Below are 23,680 nucleotides of genomic sequence, written 5' to 3' on the forward strand. Positions count from 1 at the left end.
GCTATGAGGCACTGCCCAGCTGACCTAGGTGTCCTCACCTGTCGGTGACAAGGGACGTCCAGTACTTTAAAAACTTAGTACATTTAGTATTCAAACTAGAACAGACCATTTGAATATATGTATTTTATATCTTTAAAACTCATCAACAAAACCCACATGGTCATTCTCTCCCTGAAGGTTCAGAGAGCCACGCCATTGTCCCATAAGATCCTCTCATATCCACACATCAACCACTTTCTCCAAAACTGGTTTTTTCATTTTCATGAAATTCTCCTTTGATGAGAAGAAAAGTTATTACTGAATATTTTTTCAAATGTCTATAGAAAATTTTGAAGAAGCACATGTGTCCACGTGTTCTTCACTGAAATTGAATAAATGAGCAAGAAATCAGGTGCTGCCGACTGAACTCCCTATGTTAGGACTTGAAGGTCTAGCACTGTATCCTGCACCTCTCTGTTTTTAGGTGTTTGTCTGAAGAGGCATATGCAACCCTAGGCTCAGTATAGCTGAGAGGAAAGCAGAAATAAATGTCACTAGAGAATATGCGTATTCCATTCAAATAGGCCATAACTCCTGGCCTTAGAGACATGAAGGTGACAGTCATCTCCAGTCCCAAGTGCTGAGTCTGTTCCTGAGGCCAGGCCAGGCTGCAGTGTCAGTGAGCAGTGGAACACTTCCTGGTCTGCTGGAGCCCCTGGGTTTCATCCCCAGAAGCACAAGAGATTAAAAGGTATGTACAGACTGAGTAAAGTCATGGGGGGGGGGGGAGTAAACAAATTATTGTTAACTAATGTCTGTGCTTATGAGGTTAAGAAGCAGAAGCCATTTCGTCCCTCCAGCGCTTCACCCTGCCCAGTGAGTCCTACCCTTTCTGTGACAGACAACTTGCCCATGCTCTCTTCTCAACAATCTAAGGCAACCAACACAGGGGAACTCCTCTCATGATTACTCTGCAGGCGGAGCATTGGAATGCTGCTCAAAGACACAGTGTCAATTTTAGAGATACAAAATAACAGTGCCACAAGGATACTTTTATTTTATTGAGAATAGCTTATTTTGTGTGTCTAAGCAATAACTTATTCTTTCTCAATTGTATGCAAAATAAAAACTTGACTTTTAAATTACAATGATATCCTAAGATATATGGTTGGGTCATGCAGTTTTTTTTAAAACTATTCACACACCATTGCTTCTCTTACTATCCTTTGTGAAGCGGCAGACAGAACTACTGGGACACTAGGAAACTTGCTCCTAGGCTGGCATTTCAGTCTCTTCTGTGTACAAAACTCAACCAGTTACTCTGCACTATGCAAGCCTTTTCTGGAAGCAAACAATTCGCTGCACACCGAGGGGCCACAGGTGCCTTTGTGGCAGCGAAATGTGTGTGGCAGTCATCAGATCAAGTCTCAACTTTAGGCTGCTGCCAGAGGCCTGCTCACTGGGTTAACTGCTCTGGGCTGAAACAGATTGCAAGTGCTGGTTCAGAGAAGCAAGCACTCTTCCTTCTATGAGAAAATGTGTTTCCAAAGGAGTGCAAAGCTAAAAGCTATATGGTCTTTTGGTTTCAGCTGAACGAATGCCAGGACACCTGAGCAATATGGCTTTGATCTCTGGTCAGGGAAGCAGCGCCACATGGGGCACTGCAACCCTTGCTCTGGGCAGCAGTTTGTGACCACTTGGGAAGAGGCAGAAGTTGCTGTGGCAGCTGAGGGGTTGCAGGGATTGCTTACATTTGGGCAGGGAAGCTGCTCTCAGCACTCAGCATTTCCTGCAGATCAGGCGAAGCCTCTTGGCAGCCCCCTCCCCTTATAGGGCTTTCCATAGCACAGGAGCTATTGAATACTGGCTTCTTGCCAAGTGGCTTTACGTGAGACTTGGCAAAAATTACCAACCATACACATCTACCTTCACCTCATTTTCTTTCCACAGCTCCTTCCCAGGCAACAGCTCAAGAACTACATGTGTCCATTTACTGGATGGAAACAAACAGCACAGGCACAGGGAGAGCCACACAAAGCATATGCTTTCCTAGCCATCCTGATTTCCCAAACAGTGGGAATCTCGCCCCTGGGGATACTGACAGGCGCCAGCTGCTGTTGATTTGGGGAGAGGAGACCCCACGCACACACTCCCACCCCTCACCCTCATTCCAGCTTACCTGTTTCTTTGTGCTGAACCTCTGCCAGGTGCAAGTCATTCAGAAGGTGCTCTAAGATCTTCTCCGGGGTCCCGGACACCACCATATATCTGTCAGAGAGCAGAGAGTCCACTGAGTCATCCTCTGTGGAAGACTGCGAGCGGCTGCTCCATTCGTCGTCCTCATCTTCTTCGTCGATGTATTTGAAATAAGGCACATCGAAGGTAGGCAAGGGCAGCTGGCGCCCTGAGAGCGCCTCGGAATCTTTCCTCTCTAGATGGGGGTCAAAGACCCGCAGGCGGGAGCTGCCCATTGTGAACGGTGCCTAACAAAGGCATCCCCTAAAGGCTAAAAGATCTTGCCATCCTGGTCCTTTCACAGGGAACTAAGTCCATCTGGCTGCTAAGAGCTCTGCAGTCAGCTAGAACGCTGGAGAGGCGGAGAGAAAAGAGGGAGGGGAGGGAGGGAGAGTAGGGCAGGCAGCAGCAGAGCAAGTGAGTGAGAGGGAGCAGGGAAGGGAAGCAACGCGAAGGGAAGGAAACCCAGAGCATGCCTGGGCTGCAGGGACTCTCACCTCGCATCGCTCTCTCGCTCCGCACTCCCCGTGGTGGGGGCTGGGCCACAGCTTGCTACTTTCTTCAGCACCAGCACACTCTGGCCTTGCTCTTTAACTTGAACCATCGGCACTTCATCATCTTGCTTTAATTGTCGATCAGCGTGATGGATAAGAGAAGGAAAGGAGAAGAGAAAGATTAAAAAGAAGCCAACTAGCTTCACTTCATTTCTTCAAAGAGCTGGAAAGAATTAGCAGTGTGGTCAGGCATCAGTTCAGAATCTAGGCTCAAGGTCTCTGGAAACACAAAAGGCCACGAAGACAGAAGAAAGTGTGTGTGTGTGTGTGTGTGTGTGTGTGTGTGTGTGTGTGTGTGTGTGTGTGTGTATTTAGGATTTGAAGAGTTTATTTTTGAAACTACCTTCAGGAACAATTTGATTTGGAGAATAGAAAGCTTAAAAGTTTCAAAATGTACAGCATACTACTTGCTGTGAGCAGTCTTCTACCTGGCTGATGTTGCCTAAACATCATTAAAATGGAAAATCACAGCGTAACTACATTTAACACTTAGAAAATGAGTCAAGGCTTGCTTTAAAGGGTGGGCAAATGGCTAACCATTGGATAGCTCATGTCAAACTCTGCCACTCTCCCTGGATGGACACACACACACACAGAGGGGGAGGGGAGGGACACCCATTGCAGGGCTTTTAAATTTATCAAGCATTCTTTTATCGGAGTACAAGCAAAGACGGATGTCTAGTTAGAATGTTATCTATGCTAAACCCTGATGCCATGGGCCCCTGCACTGACTTCCTTCATCTCTGTCCCTTTTTAAACAGGCGAGAAGCTTAACCATCATTCATTTCTGCACACACAGCTTCCACAGCACAGGGCCAGTGCCTGACCTGGCTCAGTCAGGGCAAGCTCACTGCTGATCCAGCAGTATGGGCCCAAGTCTGAGCTTCAGACACAAACTTCAGGGCATTTGCTATGAAACTCTCACTGTGCAGTAACCCAGCCCCAGCAATACCGCCAGAAAAAAAGAACTATAAGAGGTATAAAAGAAAATCCAACTTCTTTGTTGCTGATGACTTGAAATAAAATAATAAAAAAAAAGAATAGAGCAAGTAAAGTTGAGAGCAAGTAGGTTTCCTCTTGAAGATGATGTCAACTGTTTGCAAAGGCAGCTGTGCTGGTGCACTTCTGCTACCGACAGGACCCACCTGTAATTAGGAACAGACGCAAAGAAGGGCATCCTGCCATCCTGCATGGGTAAAAGTGCCTTATCCAAATGCCTTGTAATTGCTTCAACAGACCCGTCACGGATATCAGTGTATTTTACTTTTTTTTTTTTTTTACAAGACTAGAAAGGCATTGATATCACCATAACTGCTAAGCAAATCAGCAAATGACTATGACCTCAACTCCCAATTTCTAATAAAATGTAAGTATACTGGTTTTTCTTAAAAACTAATAATACTGGTCATTCTAAACAGCAATATAATTGTGTGATCATCCTTTTTAAATCTCCTACTGGCAAATAATTTTGCTAGGAAGAACCGGTGTATTATGTTTCAGCAAGGTCAGACACATGGTGTCTGTGGCAATTAATGCTGGATATTCATTGTTCAACTCCCCAAGGAGGCCAGTGTGAGTCCTGTAACATGAATACCAATGTGTAATTGCTATCGTTCATTTCTCCAAGCAGTTCTTTTGTTATCCATGCCGGTGAAGTGGACCAAAGTAGCTGGAGAGAGGGGCATATTTGGACCAAAATATGGGGGGTGGAGAACAGAAGAAGGCTGGGATGAGCTACATTGAATAAGGCAATTCTATTATTTGAGAGAACAGATATGAAAAGACAAAAATCTTTCCCTGGCTTCCTCTAATCGTCAGACAATATTCATTTTATATGAGCTGCTGTCATTCTGAAGTACATTTTACATCCTATGTGCACATGATAGATGGCATTATTAACTTTGCAGGCTGCACACATACATATGGATGGGCAGGGTTTCTAATGTCTCTGTAAGTGATATGCATTACATGGTTTGCACACAGCAGTCATCCTTTACTGGGCAGGAGAATAGCTGAATCAGGTTGATGCACTATCAATAGCATCTTATGTCATTGTAATAGGTTCCATTTTGAAACCTGTTAAAAATAAAGAAGAGAAAAAGCAGAAAAATCAATGAGTAAGGGGAGATGTAAATTCTTGAAACCTGCTGTGAAAACACAAGAATCCTGTGTCCTGTAACCATCTATGAAGGAGGGTTAAATTAAGGCTTCCTATTATGGGCACCTTTCCCTTATTTCTCTTCCTATAAAAAAAGAGGAAAAATAGCATCATTGAGGTTGTATTATGAAATTTTATTTTAGTACTTGATAGAGTAAAATAAATATTAGGACTAATGATGGAAATATGTTCTATGATAGATTGTCCATGAAGCATTAAAACTTCTAATTGACAGTCATTTATGTAACAAATAATGAGGTCCTCCTTTGGGTAGGATACCCTGCTGGACACTCAGTGGCAAGCAAAGACGAGTAAGACAAGCCTGCTCGACTCTAAGTTAACTGCCCCATGAAAACCCAAGTGCAGCTTGGTGCACATTCTAAAGCAATGCTTTTCAACCCTCCTCACGCCGTGGCCTTTATACAGCTCCTCATGTTGTGGTGATGCTCAACCATAAAATTATGATCTTTGCTAATTTATAACTGTAACTGCTACGGTTAGGAATGTAATGTAAATGTCTTGGGTTTTCTGGTGATCTTAGTCAACTCTTGTGAAATGGTTGCTAGGGGTCTCAACCCACAGGTTGAGAACTACTACCCTAAGGTGTTGCTAAGTGCAGGGGAAAAGGAAGCAGAAAACATGGGGTTTGGTGGTCAAAGATAACTAAGTGGCCTGAGAGACTGAGAATGCTGTTAAACAGGACATGGACCTAGAGGAATGATAACTCAGATCAAACAATGATGTTTTATTGGTAGGACAGAGGACTGTCGATGTTTACAAGGCAGTTAGAAGGAAAACACAGCTTTCTGCACAAAGGCCAAGAAGAGAGACAAATTTGCTAATAATTCAAATTTTGGCAGTTGATGGCATTAAGGTGGAACCAAAAAGTGGGCAGAGAAGTGGGATTTAATGAGAAAAATTGAGTGAGAGACCAAGAAGGATAGAGACAGTCTCGGGGAAAGCATTCAGAGATGTGGAGCAGCTGGAAAGAGAATCCCAGAAGCAGCGTCAGCAGGTCCGAGGATGAGCCAAAGCCATAGCCCGGGCGCTCTGGAGGCAGAGGGTCACTGACCAACACACTCACTGTGACTTTGAAAAGGGGCCTAGATTATAGCTCAGTGGTAGAGAAGTACTCCACAGGTAGAGGAGGAGGGAGGGGGAGAGGGAGGGTGAAAAGGATGTTGAGTAAAGGAAGAAGGTGGGAGGGGGGTAGAACCTGAGGATTTCAATATGTAGGGCTAGGCCATCCTGAAAGCCTGTGCCCTAGCTAAGAATGGGGAGTAGGAGCAGAGAACACAAATGCAGGATCAGCCACGAAAGAGATAGAATCCGCTGGCTCAGTGAAGCAGAAATAAGGAAGCCGGAGAGATCACATGCAATGGCTTCTATCTTAGTAACAGGTACTGAAGCAGCTTCTGGAGGAGGGCTGTGTGGTGCGGTTTGTAGCCTGAAGAAGATATTATTGGGAAAATGGCCTCAGGGGTGCAGCATAAGCTATTGAAGTTAGAATACACACTTGTCTCTGTGAGTTCGAGGCTAGCCTGGTCTACAAGAGCTAGTTCCAGGACAGGAACCAAAAACCTACAGAGAAACCCTGTCTCGATAATCAAAAAGAAAAAAAAAGAATACATACTTGTGCTTTTATGACCTTCTGCAATAAGGGTTCAGGAGCCATAAGGAATACAGTGACTGGTGAGGCCCATCCAGGGTAAGAGACAGCAAAGAGACATCAGAAGTCAGAGTGAGGAGAGGACCCAGGACTCAAGCATACTAGGAAAATAGCCGTTCATCACAGAGTGCCTGCCTGGCTATGGGAGGGGAAGCTCAACCGTGAAAACTGAGGGACTGCTGACTAGCTACCACATGGGCCAACAGCAGAGGCTTGAATCAAGGCGGCAAAGGTTCATTGCCAACAGCTCTGGGTAGTGAAGGCCAGCAGAGGTACAGAGGCCCTGAAGTGGGTTTCATATTTACAGCATATAAAATGCTGACAGCTTCCTAAGTGGCTAGTGTATTAAGAGCATCTTCAGTGTAAGTTCTGCAGCTTGAGCAGGTCCAGAACTATAGGAACTACCCTTTTCCACACACCCACCTGAATTTATGCTAATGAAATCACATTGGGAAAGTCACCAAATAACCCCACCATAGAAGGCCTGGCTGCCAAGAGAACCAACCACCTCCTCAGAGGGCTGGGGCCTCACAGCTCCTGTCCCCACCTCTCAAGGTCTCACTGATCACCAACGGCCAATGAATTCACCAGTCATGCCTACACAAAGAAGTCTGCATAAAAATCCCAAGGGCACTTTTCAATGGGCTTCTTGGAAGATGAATAGGAAAGAGTTCATCTACCTGTCCAGAGGGCAGCACATCCCGGCTGCAGAGAAAGGAACTGTTGTCTCTGGGACCCTTCTAAACCTTACCCTCCTTATTCCTTTGCTGTTCATTGTGTTCTTTAAAATATTCCTTACAATAAACTGCTAAGCGAGTTTTCCTGGGTTCTGTAGCCACTTTAGAAAATCAATTGAGCCAAGGGGGAGGGGGCGTTGTGGAAAACTCCAAATTATGGCCAATAGATCAGAAGCATGGGCAAAACAAACCAGAGATTGTGATTGGAATCAAAATTTGAAACAGCCTTGCAGTGCTTAGTGCCTAGCTTGTGGGCTCTGGTGCTATTCTCTGGTAGACAGTGTCAGAATCCAGCTGAACTGTGGGTGACTGAGCTTGGACGACAAAGAACTGGCCATCTTTCTTGTTGGTAAGGAAACCACTCTACCACCCCATGCCCATGTGGTCACAAAAGTGTTCCATGTTGTTAGCTGAGTGGTGTTCCCCTCACCTCGCATTTCCAGGCTCTGACACGGCCATGTTCAGCTGGGTTTGGACATTTTGTTTAACTGTTCTATAGGGAATCAACATCAGACAAGGCCCCCAGAGAATCATGATGCATCAAAGCAAAGCACAGCTATTAGTCATTACATCTGAACATAGAATAAATATCATTCACCCCACAAAATTCTCTAGAGCCTTATTTGTTACCTGCTGCTCTTCAGTGACAGCAGGAGCTTTGCCCTGGTCTGCAATCTCGGGGTGGGGGGGGGGGCGGGAGGATAAGACTCAGTCACAGAATTAGCCTAGTTTCCAGAGTAAAGCCTCACTTCCTTGGGCTCTCTCCCCAAGTCCTCAGAGTACATTCTAGTAACTGTCTCCCCAGAACGGTCCTCAAGAGCATGAAGTCTCAAGAGCCTCACACAACACCAATAAGCCCAATTCAGTCACCTGCAGGTGTGGTCCTCACAGCAGTCTCTGGTCAGAAGGCACTGATGGGGCAATGACGTCTGCACACTGCCCTCGCATTGGTAGGGAGTGATGGAGGAAAAGCATGGGAAGGCAGAAGCCAGACAATGAATCGCCCAAGGAAAATGGAACAGCATCCTGGAGTAAGAAGCAGAGAACCAAGCCAGTGGCATGGACCCTGAATGAGGAATGGCTCTGGGAGGCAGGATGTTGGTGTGACCATGCTCTTTCTGACCTCTGTGCATGGTGATGAGCCCAATGCGCACATCTTCAGGGAAAGTTCTTGCCACCCCAACACATACTTTGTTCCCAGATCTGCAGAGACCAGTTCTCATTCCCACTTCCGGGTGAGATGAGGTGCTCTAGCAGCTCACGAAGTGGACGCCTTGCAGTTCCACCCAGTAGGAAGGCACACTATTGGAGACAACAGAAGAAGAGGAAACGCAAAAGCAAGTAGTAAATAGTCCTCAGCGACAGACAGTAGCTGCAGAATGCCTGGTAAGAGGGTAATTGGATTTCTGAGACTTCTGACCTCTTGTAAAGGGCCTTCTGGAAAAAAAAAAAAAAGGAAACAGGGGAGGGTTGCTAAGTCCCCTACTCCTTGTGCCTGGTCTATACTCTGCATGAAGAATGTTGATGGATTTACTCAGCTTGGCTATACTTCTACCCTGAATTAGAGAAACAACCTCCATGACTTAGATTAACTTCCATGATCATGCTCAGTTTCTTGCTTCTTCATCAAACTAGTGTTTCCCTCCCCATTTATTCACATGGACAATTGTCTTTCTTTTTCTTACCAAAATAAAAATATAGAGTTGTAAATATACTGACTTTTTAAAGGCAAGGAAAAGAGTGATGTTCACAGTTTAGCAGGCTGCAATTTTACTGTCCTGAGCCGAGTTTCTGGTTATATTTGTGTTTTCGTGAATCACAGTATGACCAAGAAAAAAGTGACCGCAAATGCATCTCCTAGCCTGATTTTCCTATTATTCCCAATTCCCTTTGCGGGTGTCCTGGAAGCAGTCCCTGGCTTCTCCAAGGGCACACCTCTGGTGCTCTACGAGCTCATTTTTATAAGAGCTCTTACCTGGGGCTCAGAGATGAGCTTTGGGAGCTTAGAGAACCTTCTGATGGCATACCTGAGATAAAGGTACAGACCATCTTACACACAGGGATTTAGATTCCTCTGAGGAGGTTTGGTTTCTATAAGTCTCTTAACACTCGCCCCCTCAATTTCAACACCCATCATCTGACTATATAACCTATGTAACCTTTGGTCATTTGCTTTCTGTTCTTCTCCACTAAATGATGACATTCCAAGGACAGAAACTGTGCCTTCTGTCTTTCTAAAGACTGGATCAGGGCCAGGCACACGATATTCACTTGATAAGAATGTACTGAGCAGGCAAGTTCAAGAGTAAGCAAATGAGAAGGGATTCCAGCTCCTTCACAGGGCTCAAGGTCACCCTTGGTAAGGTTCCCACACTCCCTGCACTCAGACCCTCAGAGCCTTCCTTCTCACTGAGTATCTGACAGGATGTGTCTTAAACTGAAGTGTTCAGAGTGGCCACTCCACAAACTGAGTTTCTAAGCAGCTGATATTTCAGAGGTTAGGTATCACAACATCAGTAAGGGGAGTATTGAGTGGCATTGTCCCTTAGGTCTACGTCACATGAACAACAACAAAAAGCAGGTGGCTATGATCATGTCAAATGGCAGGCTCTGTAAGGAAGCTTTCTTATACTCCATTCTTCCAGCAGATTTCCTCTCAGGTGACCTGACTGCTCCGTCCTAACAGACATGGGGCAGCCTGAGAGAACCTGCTGATGGAAACAGCCACCTAGGCTGGCAGCATCAGTACCAAACCATAAGTTGAGTACATGTCCTGGCATTCTTTCCCTTCTGGTCTCTGACAGAGCAATCAGGACACTAACTTAAAAGCACACTGTTTACAGCCAACAGCTTGATGGACACCGTTGCATCACACAGCCCTGACCTAACTATTTCACAGCAAGAATCACCTCCTCCAGAAAACCCCTGCCCGGACCTCGGGAGTGACGGACATTTCTCACGGATAGTTTCCTGTCCGTCACAAACTATAAACTATCCTGCAGCAGACGCTTTCCTTAGTTTGCACCCACAACAACCAGCTGGATTTGACATATCATGTTCACTCAGTGAACATTTACTGAATAAATAATGAATAAAAAGGATGGATGGATAAATGTGGATTTTATAGTGAAAGGCAAGAGAATACCCGAAACTCACGTTCTGCTATAGCTAAGACAGGAGATTTGGCTGGGAGGTGTTCCTCACAGGAAGGGCACCAGGCTACCCTGGTATTGGATGACATCAGCCACTCTGCCACCTTGACCATCTACTGAAACGAGGTACTCAGACGGGCTAAACTGAGAACTGGCCTGTTTGTGAAACTGGACCATGACAAACAGCCCATGAGTTATGAGCAGAATAACCTGCTCTCGGTGGGGGTCTTCACTTGAGGAGCTTGTACGAAAACCAGCGTCAGACAGCCCTGGGACACAGTCATTTTGAAGGTAATTTATGATATGTCTTTTGACGTGTGAAACGTTGTGCAATTATTAGTTACTAAATCACAAATGGCTAATGCAATTTGCTTACATGGCAGTAAAGGTAAGCATAGCACCAGAGCTAATGAGATCGTGTTGGTGCATTTGAGAAACAGACCTGTGAGGGATGGGACAACAGGGAGGACTCAGTCACGTCAGGCAGACAAGCCTACGAAGCATCACTTCCTGAGGGCTTACCATTTAGCTGGCAAAGCTAAACGCTGATTGTATGCTATCTCAAGCAATCGTTAGAGTTGTCCTATAAGGTGGACACGATGAAAAGCCACGGTTTACAGGGATCAGCTGGAGCACAGGAAGGAAATGCCACCTGATTAGGCTGGAACACAAAGCAAGAAGATGATGAAGCTGACATTAAGCACACATAGGCTTCATGTTTTCTAGTGCCTTTGGTCAAGCCACAGATAACCCTTCACTGGTCAGTGCTCTGTTCTGAGAGACCAGGAGCTTGATTCACCCTGGTGCTGAGAGTCAGGTAATAGGTGTGGCCAGGCCTTATCAAAGTCCCAAACTGCCAAGATAGTATTTACATTTGAGTGGCTTGCTGGCTTTGGAAAATCACCTTAGGGATTACATTTCAAGAGGAGAGGAGGGTTGATGGGTACTTACTGTGGTACAAATCCACAATCCAGCCAACTGCTGTTAGGCAAAGCTCAAGCCACAGCACAGGGAAAATGAGTATTGATGGGAACTGAGGCAGGGACCCAAGCAGAAAGAGGGTCACATTTAGCAAAGATTGGTCTGACAGGAAGTCAGTGCACTTGATGCCCCTATGTCTATTTAACCTGTGGACCCAGAGTCAGGAAGGTCACATCTGACTTCCTGGAGGGTTGGGAGGGGTCCCAACACAAAAGCTGCCTTGCCCACTAACAGAGTCAAGAACTGGGCAAACATTGTACAGTATTATGGTTGATTTTGTTTTGTAAACTTTGTCTCAAAAAGAAGAAAAAGGGGGGTGGGTGAAGAACGTTGGTGCTGTCGCTCAGGGGTACAGTGATTGTCTATCATGCACAAGATCCTGGGTTCAATTCCCAGCACCGAAAAACAGCAAACGAAAATAACAGTGCATCCATGAACATGTGGACACAGGCACTCTGACAGGCTCTCGGAGTCATGGGAGCCACTGGGGCCTGAGAAACCTCCTTGGGAAGTTGGTTTAGACTGCTGGGATGTCCATGACCGATCAGAGGAAAAACCAAAGGCACTGCATTGTTTCCACCTGGAGATTCTGAGCCCGTGAGAGAGGGAGTCCGCGATTACTAATGACGTGCTGCAGGTAATTTTCCACGTGTGGGTGGCAAGATAAAAGAGGCCGAGTGTGGCTTGGTGTGGCTCAGTTTCAGGCTGTACACACAGAGGTGCAATGAGACATCTCTCAAGCCAAGTCAGACCTGTCAGCAAGACCAGAGAGCCCCTGGAGGTAATCTGGACCGAGAAGGGAGGTTGCTCACTCTTTCCAATGCTAAAGTTGTATATAGTTCAATTATCCTGACTCTACTTTCCCCCCACAAGTCCAGAGTGTGGCTCTTTCAACGAGGAGGAAGGCACCCAGTGGAGCAGTGAGAGATTTCTTAACATCATGTACTGGAAATCCACACATAGCTCAGCAAACCAAACCATCAGGGCCCGCATCTGTTTTGGTACTGTAAATGGGGGTAGCACACAACTACAGTTCTTATCAAGGTGTGTGTGTGTGTGTGTGTGTGTGTGTGTGTTGGGGAGGGATAAGTGAAACAGAGCCTTTCTTAGGCAAAAGAGAGCTTTGTTTGAGACCAAACACACAGATTTTGCTGACAATTTATCTTATGGTTTATTTTTTTCTCATGGAAATCAGTTTTTTAAAAAGGATATGAAGACAAAAATATTGCTGAAAGACAGCACTCATCAAAACAAAGGTGAAGGGGTGGAAATCCTGCTTACTAAGGAGATCCTGGGTTCATCCCTGCACCACAAAAATGTATGGAGAGCGAGAGAGAGTGAGCGAGAGAGAGCGAGCGAGAGCGAGCGAGAGCGAGAGAGAGAGCAAGAGAGAGAGAGAGCGACTGGGGGGGGGGGGAGAAAGGAAAGGAACAGACTAGAAAAGCAGGTGCGACTTGTGTCAGGTGAGCTGTGAAGAGTCCCAGAAACGCAAAGGCACTCATCTGAGAAATTCATCTCTACAGTTTGCTCTAGCAGAAGAAGGGTAATTAATTAAATAATACTTAGTTCTTTTTATATCACACACATTAAATTAATAACTCAAGCTTCTGTATTCATTATCCACAAATTTATGGAACCTATAAAAGTCTGACTTTCATAGGGGTGAAAGCAAGCACAAGTGTGTTACGGAACTTGACCAAACAGAAAACCAATAACTATAACAGGGTAGACAGCAGTGTAACGATCTGTTCTGTCTCTTAAGAGACAAGCCACACCCACCTCCTCCTCAGTCCCCTGAAGCAGGCAGATCTTCCTTCCTGCTAGTAGCCTGGGTCTCTTCCTTTTCCCTCTCTCTCTCAGAGAGGCAGCTTTTGTCTTTCCCTTCTCCCTCTCCTCTCCTCTCCTCTCCTCTCCTCTCCTCTCCTCTCCTCTCCTCTCCTCTCCTCTCCTCCCCTCCCCTCCCTTCTCTCTTTCTCTCTCTGCTCTTCTCCCCTTCTTCCTTCCCCCTCCATAATCCACTAGATAAATATCCAACCTCACTCTGCATGGCATGCCTATCCATGTCTCTGTCTCTTGCCATCTGCCGTGTGTCTCCCTGCCCAGGACCAGCTGCCTTCGGAGACCTGCGGTGTGGTCTCATGGCATGCCCATCTGTCTGCCTGCACTTCGGGGACCTGCTGTGAATCTGCAACCTCTAAGTGTAGTAATATAAAACAAGGTGTCTAAGAGTCCTAAATCTGGAGCAAGTGTAGGGATTTGATGATGGAGCAGACTACAGCTTGTACGCCTGCTAGGCTGGCAGGTTAGATGGGAGCAGGAGAGAAGAGAAGGTCACTGTCTTCATCATGAGAATACGTCAATAAGCTACAACAGTTGCCACATCCTCTGGATACTGCTGAAAAGGGAAACACAGCTAGTAGGCCAGAGGGCATTTGACCAAGGTGTTGTTCACAGAAGCGTTTGAGGAGACCATGACAAACGATGTGAGGACCCAGGGTAACAAGGAAGAGTTCACTGTTACAGCTGAAAGGGCTGAGTAGCTGTGTGAGTGAGTGCTAGACCTGAGGTAGCCAGAGACAGCAAGTTTGTCATGAAGGAGGCTGACCACAATGAGCTGCAGTCTTTGAGCTCTGTCTCCACCTCCCACTGACCTGGTCCCATTCAGAGCAACAGAATGCAGGTGGCCAGGTCCCTGGCAGCAGGACACACACAGCAAAGGTGCAGTGTCCCACAACTCACAGTCTCCAGAGATACTGCCCATTTATCAGTGCAGAGTATGCCATAAGGGTCACATTGTCCACTTCCTGCTGTCAAGAGAACAACCAGAAGATCTAAAATCTTTGGAGTAGGTATGCTAGTGTTTCCAGTCCTACATGCTTGTCTTAATTCTTGTCTCATACTGAAATTAATTACTGCACTCAGCGCCTACAGCTTTCTTCACACCCCACTCCCATGTGACACTTGAGAAGTTACTCAATCACACAGGTGTTACTGTTTTCTGTTTTTATCCTAGATGCTTAAATGTTGTTAAGTACTTCCCAGCAGGCCCTCTTGTCCCAATATAGGAATTCTTGGTCGATGGCCAGAATTGGGAATCAGGATGGGGGGCAGAAGAGAGAGGAGCAATAGTGGAGCCAGTGCCATGCAGCCATCAGTTGTGTGGAGCAGTGGCTTAGTGTGTTTGGTGTTTTGTGTCATACCACCAGCCGGAGTAGAGTTGGGAGGAGTAGAGGAAGGATGTCAAGGCCATAGACAGAACAGAGGGATAGCCCCAGAAGAACAACTCCAGACAGTAGAGTAGGGAGTAAGAGAGAGCCCAGTTAGAAGCCAACAGAACAGAAAGTCAAGGTCTTAGCCACCTCTGTTTAGGAACCAAGGCTGCCTAGTTGGACCCAATGAGAGTTCAAGTCATAGGCATAGTTTTGTAAGGCAGAAACCAAGTCAGAGTCTGACTTTTGGGTGCTTTGAGCCACTTGTTACTAGGAGAGGTCCTCAGAGAAAAGGCAGGTACATGGGTGCAGACAAATGGTCAACTGGGCTGAGGGGATAGGGCTTTATAGGGACTTCCCTAATATAGAACCAAGTCCTGACGAGGACTAGAAAGTGATTCTGCTAGAGAAAAACGTACTTCCTGAACTCCAAGGCATCACATGAAATATAAGGACTGGACCCCCTTCTATGGATTTCAAGGCACTAAGAAAGGTAATGTATGTATACAAGAAAGGTATTTATCAATCCATACTCCTTACCGTTCTCATTAAACTCATGCCAGAAGTATGTGCTATCTCTCCTTATTTCATGGGTTATAATCAATTATTAATCACATAAAAGTTAGATGACATTTCTTCAAAGAAGTTATGGCCTGAATCAAATTATATCAATTAACTCCATCAAAGTAAACATGGGTATCTCTTGGTTCCAATTCTAGATTTACCACTATTAGGGGGCTGGGTTTTGCTTAAATTGTTCAATCTCTTTGAGTATTGGTTTCCTTGCATTGAATGGGATACAACTATGTAAAAATCTAAGCTAAGTGTTGGAAACAGCAAAAGCCTCCACCAAAAGAAAAGCAAAAACAAAAACAAAAAACCATTCAAACAGAAAAAAGCCATAAACTATACAGGAACAGAATGTCATTCCAGTACATTAAGACTTAAGTGTTAGCTGGGAAGTACTGGTGCCTTTCTGGGTCTTGCTATAATTTCATCCATCTATATGAATATGTAAATACCACAGCAATTTAAGGAAACACAACCAATAATGCCACCTGCGGTAGCGGGAGCAGCTCCCTTTGGTAGGCTATGTGCCACTGACAGACATAGTGACATCCCAGGAGTTAATTCCATAGCTTCCTAAGCTAGGAAAAAAGGAGGCCCAGCACCCTCTGCTAGAGAAGGACTGTAGGTGATGAGCTGTGACCCCTGCTGCAGGTCACAGTGTTTCTCTCTGGCAATCACTGTGCCTTAACTGCTAAAAGGCGCTCACGTCTAGACACTAACTCTAACAAAAGGGGGATGGGCAAGTTTGTTAATGCCCTGCATCTTAGATGGGGAGAGGGGCGGGCCATCAGTCTGCAAGGTGACAGTGAAATTAAGTGTCAGTGTTATATCTGTCTGGGGAGCAGAGAGCCAAGCAGCAGCGGACAGTTCTGAAGTCACTTGTCATCACCAGAGTCATCAGAGCTCTTTTGCCTGTGTACAGAGGACCTGGGCTCATCAGCATCTCGGCATACATCCCTTCAAAGGTCTTGTCAAAGGCCAAGTGAAGGCACTGCACACACACACACACACACACACACACACACACACACACACACACGGGAAATGGTGGTGGGGAGTGTTACTTGGGAGTTCTTAAAAGCTAAAAGGTTTTTTTTTTGTGACATTTATATTTGTCCCTAGAAACCAGATATCAGATTTATTCATAATTTGCCTTCTTAAAAATATCTTGGTTAGAAATGACTTATATATTTTTTAGTTCTGTAAGGCTATATGAAGAGAGTGGCAGAAATAAGGGCTGTTTTCAGTACTGATCATCTCACAGGGAACATCATCTGGAGTTAGTATGGGCTGGGAGCTGAATGAGTTTCTGGGGAAAATGTCAATACAGACACCTCACTAGCATCCCCAAAACAGGAGTGGGGGGAACTACACTAATTATGGCTAGAAAAAAAATTCATGAATCTAGTTGCAGATATAATTGTTACTTCAGGTTTGGAAGAATTCAGCCTATGAAATCTGAATAACAAGATGAAGGTATAAATTTCCAGAGCAGTATTAAACGGTCAGCCCTCACTGGTCCCAATGGCTTTGGCTGCTCCATTCAAATTACTTCTATAGAGAGCTTGAACCCCAGAAGCCCTTGATAATGTCTTCTGATTGAGTGAAGGTATAATTCATAAACTTAAATTATTTGAAAAATCTGGTCAAACCAAACAGAAGTGTTCTCCAAACTTACAGAAGAAAAGAAATGGTAAAGCATGTTGAAACTGGAGAACTGACTAGGCCAGGAACTGTACTACTCATCAAAGCTTGTGTGTGTGTGTGTGTGTGTGTGTGTGTGTGTGTGTGTGTGTGTGAACACTGTACTCACCATGTTTGGGCAAGCATGTGTTCACATGTGTTTTTGTGTGTGTTAAACAGAAATGCATGTTAGTTTTAGAGAGGGCAAAGCTGCAATGAAAGGGCAGCCTGAGTATTTATGCAAGTTATGAAATGAAAAATTCCTAGTTACCATAGCAACTGCTAGATCACAAGGAATGGGCGCGAAGCAATAGGAGACATCTTAAGTAAACACTAATTTTTTTTTTCATATTTTGTACAGTCCTGGGTGTTTTTAGATGCTTGCTTTTGGTCTGTGTAGTAACCACCTCAGAAACTGCACTTCACAGTTAGACACAAGACTGGGCGAAAACTAAGGAAAACACTTTGCCACTCTGTGTACACTGGGCAGCTATACAAAGCTGATGATGAGAATTATAAAGGCAATGACGTATAGCTGGAATGCGCTGGGACGCAAGCAAACCAAAATGCTAAACAAAACATGACATGTTTGGACACAGGAGAAATAGCTCTCTGACCTTTCTCTAAGCTGGAGATAGAGATGGAGAAAAAAAAAAGGTAGACTGGGATTTAATGATAATGCAGATGAAAAGGCTTTTTTCCTGAATGTTAATATGCACCAGGTGCCAAAGGTTAAAGTACTTGAATACAAACCAAAAGTAACCCATTACTGCTGTGTCTACTCTTTGCCGACAACCAATTCTTGCAAAGTCTTACCCATAACTGCAGACTGTAAGTGGTGGGGGTCCAGACTTTCTGCTTACTGCATCCAGGCTGATTCTTAAGACAAGAAATCATAACTAAAAAAATGTGAGTGTACATGTTTCCAGGTATGGTGTATGTGTGTGGGCACACATGCCATCATACATATGTGAGGACTATCTGTAGAATTAGTTCTCTCTTTCAGCACTTATGTGGATTCTGGGATTGAACTCGGATCACCAGTTGTGGTCTGAATGAAAAATGTCTTCCTTAGACACATGTGTTGAGTAAACACTTCGTCCCCAATCGGTGGTGCTGCGTGTGAAGGTCACAGAACATTCAGGAGGTGGGGCCTAACTGGGGTTAGGTTTTAAGGTTTTATCCATCTTGGTTCCACTTCCTGTTCACTTGCTGCCTCCTGATTGCTTATAAGATTGGCCTCATACTGCTGCTGCTGCTGCTGCGCCTTCTCCCTGAGGATGGACTGTATCCCCTCAGGAATTGTAAGCCAAAATAAACCCTTTCTTCATAAAGTGCTTTTTGTCAGAGTATTCTGTCACAGAACCAGAAAAGTAACCAACATCCAGGCTTGGCCCGCAAGTGTCTTTCTCACCAGCAGAAGACAGCAAATTTTTATTTAGAACATGAAATCTTAAATCAACTGGAATCCTAGCAGTGACACAGTTTTGAATTTTCACAGATCTGATTAGTGTTTAAACTTGGGAAACATTCCATATCACACCTAGTTGCCTTCTCTACCAGATCCAGTTCCACACACACAAAGTCTAGTGCCCAACACTGGGAATTGAAGTTCAAATAAGACAGAGGGCCAAACTCACAGAGAAACTTCTTCATAGGAGAGTCTGACATGTTGGGAATATATACGGGTTTGTATTTTAGAAAAACAGTAGTTTGGGATGGTGCTGTCGGGTGGTTAGTAAAGGAACTGGGCTGACAGCAAAAATCAGACGACATGCTTGGCATTTACAAGAGTTCAGTTAAGATCTACTATTTGTCATGATTTGGAAATTCTAGCTCACCATCTTCTTCAGAACATTCTGAACTCGGAAAAACAATTCCAAATATTTAACTTGACTTAAAATGTGGCTTTAATAACCTGATAAGGCAGACAAATTCTAGCTGGTTAGGCCAGATGAGTCATCATCTCATAGCAACAGCATTTGTCAAGAAATTTTTAGAAGCTCTAGCTATTTTTAAAACATAAAAAGAACAAAATGATTCTTGGCATTGAGAGGCATATTCAATTAGAAAAAGCTACCAGAACCTTCCTGAGCAATCAATTGATAGCCATTATTAAATGACAACATCCTCCCCCAAATAATTCAACACTCCACAGTATGGATGCCATTGAATTTGTATGTGCATGTGTGGGGAGCTGAGAGAAATCATCGGCCTCCAAATCTTAACTAAATGCACAGGGAAAGGAGGCTTACAAAGGAAATAGATCATCCAACGTATAGTTAAAATATTTAACTTGGAAGATTGGTTAGCAGAATTTCAATTTCTCTAAATTAATAAATGTATTCATACTAAAGATAAATTAACTGAAATAAACTTATACATGTGATAGGTAATGTACTACTGACTGAGGAAAAATTAGTACAAGCTTTAATAGGAAGTAGTTAGACCAAAACACGAAAAAAGGGGATTAACACAGTTTGTGCCTGTAAGAAGTAACTGTGCTAGGAAAATCCCGTTTACAAAATAGGTAGAGACTTTAGTAGAACTGGGCAATACAGTTCTGTAATTGGAAAATATATTTACCCCAAGTGGAAAGGTAGTTCCGAGTGTTGTGGCATCTTGAGGAAATCTCCCGATGCACATATTGGAGGCAGCAAGGAAGTGAGGGGCAGTGGTTAGTTTTCCCCGACCTTTCCCTTACTTTGTTGTATTTGTCTATCATTTCTAAATTCCCTTCAAAATTCATACATTACTTTTTTAATTGGTACTTTCAACCATTATGAAATGTGCCTTAACGACTAGAGAGATGGCTCAGCCATTAAAGGCTCGGCTCATGACTGACATAAGACATAAGAAATGTGCCTAAGTCTGACATGTTGGCCAGTACCTGATTCTGGACCATGAAACATTTGTATATCTTCTCTGGGGATCTGTTCACTGAGGAATCAAAGTCCAGGTCTGTATTAAGATGCATGAAAGGGTATTTCCATAGCTAGAAAACTGGGGAGTCAGGAATGGTGATAAAGTAGCAACAACATGTAAGCTCCTTTAGCCATTTGACTGGGGATCTTTGTAATTTATGATTAGTATACAAATAGCGTAACATCAAGGAAGTGAAAGAGATGGTGCTATCATCTTTGGACATGTGAGAAAAGCCAGTTTTGGAAACAAATGTCTTATCACATATAGCCTTTCCCTCTGCTTTGCTTTCTCATCCCCCCCCCCAGGTGTTGGTGCCTTCTGGAATCACCCCTTGTTTGTTTCTCTCTCAGCCAGTGTTTCTATTAAAGAATGGAGACAATAATAAGCCAATATCACCAGGTCTCTAAAAACTCCCCTCTACGCATGAAGAAAGAAGGCTAAGCCAGCATTAATAATTATCTAGGGCTTCAACAATGTGAACACTATGTGTGGTCGGTACTAGCTGATCGCCACATGGAGGGCCCTGACTGAAGACTGCTCACAATCCCCAGGGCTTGTGGTCTACTTTAGTCAGTTGAGGAACACTTCAGTTTATCAAAGCAGAAGTGTATACGTCCCCAACCCTTTGTGCCTTCCCAGGATCACAGGCTGAGACGTCCAGCTTCTCACTGTGCACTCAGAGTGAAAAGTCACTATTTCTGCTTGCTCTGTTCTGTACAGAGGCAATCTTTTTTTCTAACCACTTTTTTATTAGAGAAATTTACTTTTCATTTTACATACCAACTTCAGTTCCCCCTCCTTCCCTTTTTTCTGTTCCCCTCCATCTCCCCTTCTTACCCCCATCCACTCCTCAGAACAGGTAAGGCCTTACTTCAGGAGTCAACAAGGTCTGGGATACCAACATGAGACAGGACCAAGCCCCTCCCCCTGTATCAAGGCTGACCAAGGCATTCCACCATAGGGTATGGTCTCTAAAAAAATCAGTTTATGAACCTGGGATAGTTCCTGGTGCCACTGACAGCCCCCTTCCCTGCAAAGATGAAGCCACATAACTGTCACCCACATTCAGAGGGCCTAGTTTGGTTCCATTCAGGTTCCCCAGCTGTCAGTCCATAGTCTGTGAGCTCCCACTAGCTCAGGTCAGCTGTCTGAGGTTTGTCCCATAATGCTCTGTGATAGCCCTTGTTCACATGATCTCTCCTCCCTCTCTTTAACTGAACTCTAGGAGTTCAGCCCAGTGCTTTGGCTGCATGTTCCTACATCTGCATCCATCAGTTACTGGATGAAGGTTCTATGATGACAATTAGGGTCTGATTAGAGGAGATGGCGTTTTCAGGCACCCTCTCCATTATTGCTAGGAATCTTAGCGGGGGTCATCCTGTGGATTCCTGATAGTTTCTCTAACACCAGGTTTCTCCCTAACCCCATCATGGCTCCTTCTATCAAGATATCTCTTTTCTTGCCACAGAGGCAATCTCAAAGCCAAGTTCTGGATTGACCAGACACTCCTTCACTGCATTTCTTCACAGAGATCCCAGACTAGCCATGTGTAGAGAGTTAAGACGGGGCGTGGGGCACAGCAGCTGTAGACGGTGGGTGTACGTAGAGCTGTGCTTACCTCCAGGAAGAAAGATCTCTCCAGGGTGTGGTGAGTTTTCTCAGGTCTGGGCAAACTTCCTCAGTATGCCAAGATTATGAGTTACATTGATGGCCAGGAAATATTATTAGTGACTCGGACAGAATGGGGTCTACTTTAAAATAAAGGTCAGATGTACTTGCCAAGTTACAAGGAAAATGGCATTTAATAGGTCAAGGAGTCATCAAAGGTTTCTGTGCACAAGCACCCGGCACTCAAGTACATTCTTTAAATACAAATCAAGATATCATTTGCGTGTGTGTGGTGTGTTGCTAGAAATGGAATCCAAAGCCATTTACAAGCTAGACAAGCTCTCTTCCACCGAATTACACTGCAATCCCAAGTTATCTCCTTTGTTTTGTTTCAGTGTTTTGAATTCTACCTCATTTAGGCTCAAAATTTTCCTTCCCCACCTCCAAGGTCTTCACCTGCAGGAGGAATTATTGTTGCTAGCTTGGCCACATGTGCGTCTGTCTCTGCCGTTTTACTCAATTGAATCTTTTAAAATTCCATCCACACCTATTATTAGAAGGGACAGAATAATCTTCATAGCTTCAATTACCCTATTTCTCACCCTGTTTTTACGAATATATCTGAGCGTTATTTTAATACTAAGATAATTTTTGGATATGTGCTTCCTGATGGGTGTTTAATGAGAAGTACTGAATGATCTCATTTATATTTTGCTGACAAAATTATTGGTTTCTGCTTTCATGAGATGCTAATTTTCTGATGGGGTAACTGCTAATAGAGAAGGGGAATTTACTTTACAGAAGCAGTTTATAGGAGTGAAAAGCCATTTCAATCAGCTAGCCTTGACCCAGAATCCCACAATAAACAAATACAATAACATCTAGGGGCAAACTTACATTCTATACCAAGCCTACAGGAGATCTGTTGCTGTGCTTTTACTAGTGATTTTTTGCTTCCATTTGTGGAGGCTAAAGATATCTGCTTTACTAGGGAAATAATATCAATGTAAATATTTAAACATTTTCTCGTGATTAATGAGCTGCCTGAATCAATCATATTATATTTATTACTCATTTTAAGGTGACTGCTTATAAATCCCACTTAGAAGGTGCCAGTTTATAAAGGGAATAAACAACTTCTTATGAACACAAAATACATGGCATCTAAAGTTTCTTCCAAAGCACAAAATTCTCAGAGGAAAACTCCACTACTCTTCCAATCTCAGGACTTGTAGACTCAATGAGAGTGAGTTCACTGAACAGAAACATGAAGCATTCAGCAACCATAAATCCAGTTGGGGTTTCATAATGCATGGAACCATTAGAGGATCATTAGTACTCTCTTCATAGGAGTAGCATAGCAAATTCCGACCAAGGCAAACTCATGCCAAGTTTAAAGAGTCATGTATACCATGTGACATACTCTCTCTCTTCTCTGGTGGCACAAGGGCCAAAATTTTACCTTGGTAAATTCCACTCCCTCTCCATCTTCGGGGTCACAGGATATACGCTCTTATGACTAATTGCTTTTCCTGAGCCCCTTAGAAATCCCCACCCCGAAGACACTTCCTGCTATGGTAACTGTCTTGTGACCATCCCTATTCTCTTCAACTGTTTCCTGGATCTTGACGAGCCCCTAATTCTTTATTATGACTCACAGGGCTTGAACCATGCCCAGCCATTCCTGAGAAGAAATTTACACATGGTTGTCAAAATTGTTAACTTTGTTCACTTAACTGTGTACAAATGTGTAATAAATGAACACACATGCAATGTCTTATTCCTCCACCTTCTGATATAGAAAGCAAACATTAGGAAAGAAACCCCACAATCTATTCCAAATAAACCCAAGTACCACAGAACTGACTTCAAAAGATCTAAATAATAATATTTTCATTTTCAATAAGAGAATACACAGTTTTTTTTTCTTTTCTTCTTTTTTTTAGTCAAAGACATGGCCAAGGGAAGAAGCTTGGCTGGTAAGGTGCCTGCCCGTTGTAGGAGCCTGTTTGTTCATTCCTGGCTGCCAGACTTGAAATAATCACACAGAAACTGTGTTAATTAAATCACTGCTTGGCCTATTAGCTCTAGCTTCTTATTGTCTAGATCTTACATTTTAATTTAACCCATTTTTATTAATCTGTGTATCACCACGTGGCTGTGGCTTACTGGCAAGGTTCTGTCCGGCGTCTGTTTCTGGTGGGGCTACATTGCTTTTTC

At 44.1% G+C, this 23,680-nt stretch overlaps 1 protein-coding gene across 2 annotated transcripts in view; it reads right to left on the minus strand.

Annotated features, from left to right (window-relative positions):
- Rapgef5 (Rap guanine nucleotide exchange factor 5) overlaps nt 1-23,680 on the minus strand; it is a 231,505-nt gene that overhangs the window by 73,608 nt on the left and 134,217 nt on the right. For both annotated transcript variants that reach the window (XM_075948631.1, XM_075948633.1), the window contains 2 exons: nt 2,712-2,836; nt 2,159-2,247 (listed from right to left, as the gene is read on the minus strand). In XM_075948631.1, the coding sequence (XP_075804746.1) occupies nt 2,159-2,247; nt 2,712-2,836 (214 nt within the window). The remainder of the gene's footprint in view (nt 1-2,158; nt 2,248-2,711; nt 2,837-23,680) is intronic.

Source organism: Microtus pennsylvanicus, chromosome 14 (assembly GCF_037038515.1).
Source record: "Microtus pennsylvanicus isolate mMicPen1 chromosome 14, mMicPen1.hap1, whole genome shotgun sequence".
NCBI lineage: Eukaryota > Metazoa > Chordata > Mammalia > Rodentia > Cricetidae > Microtus > Microtus pennsylvanicus.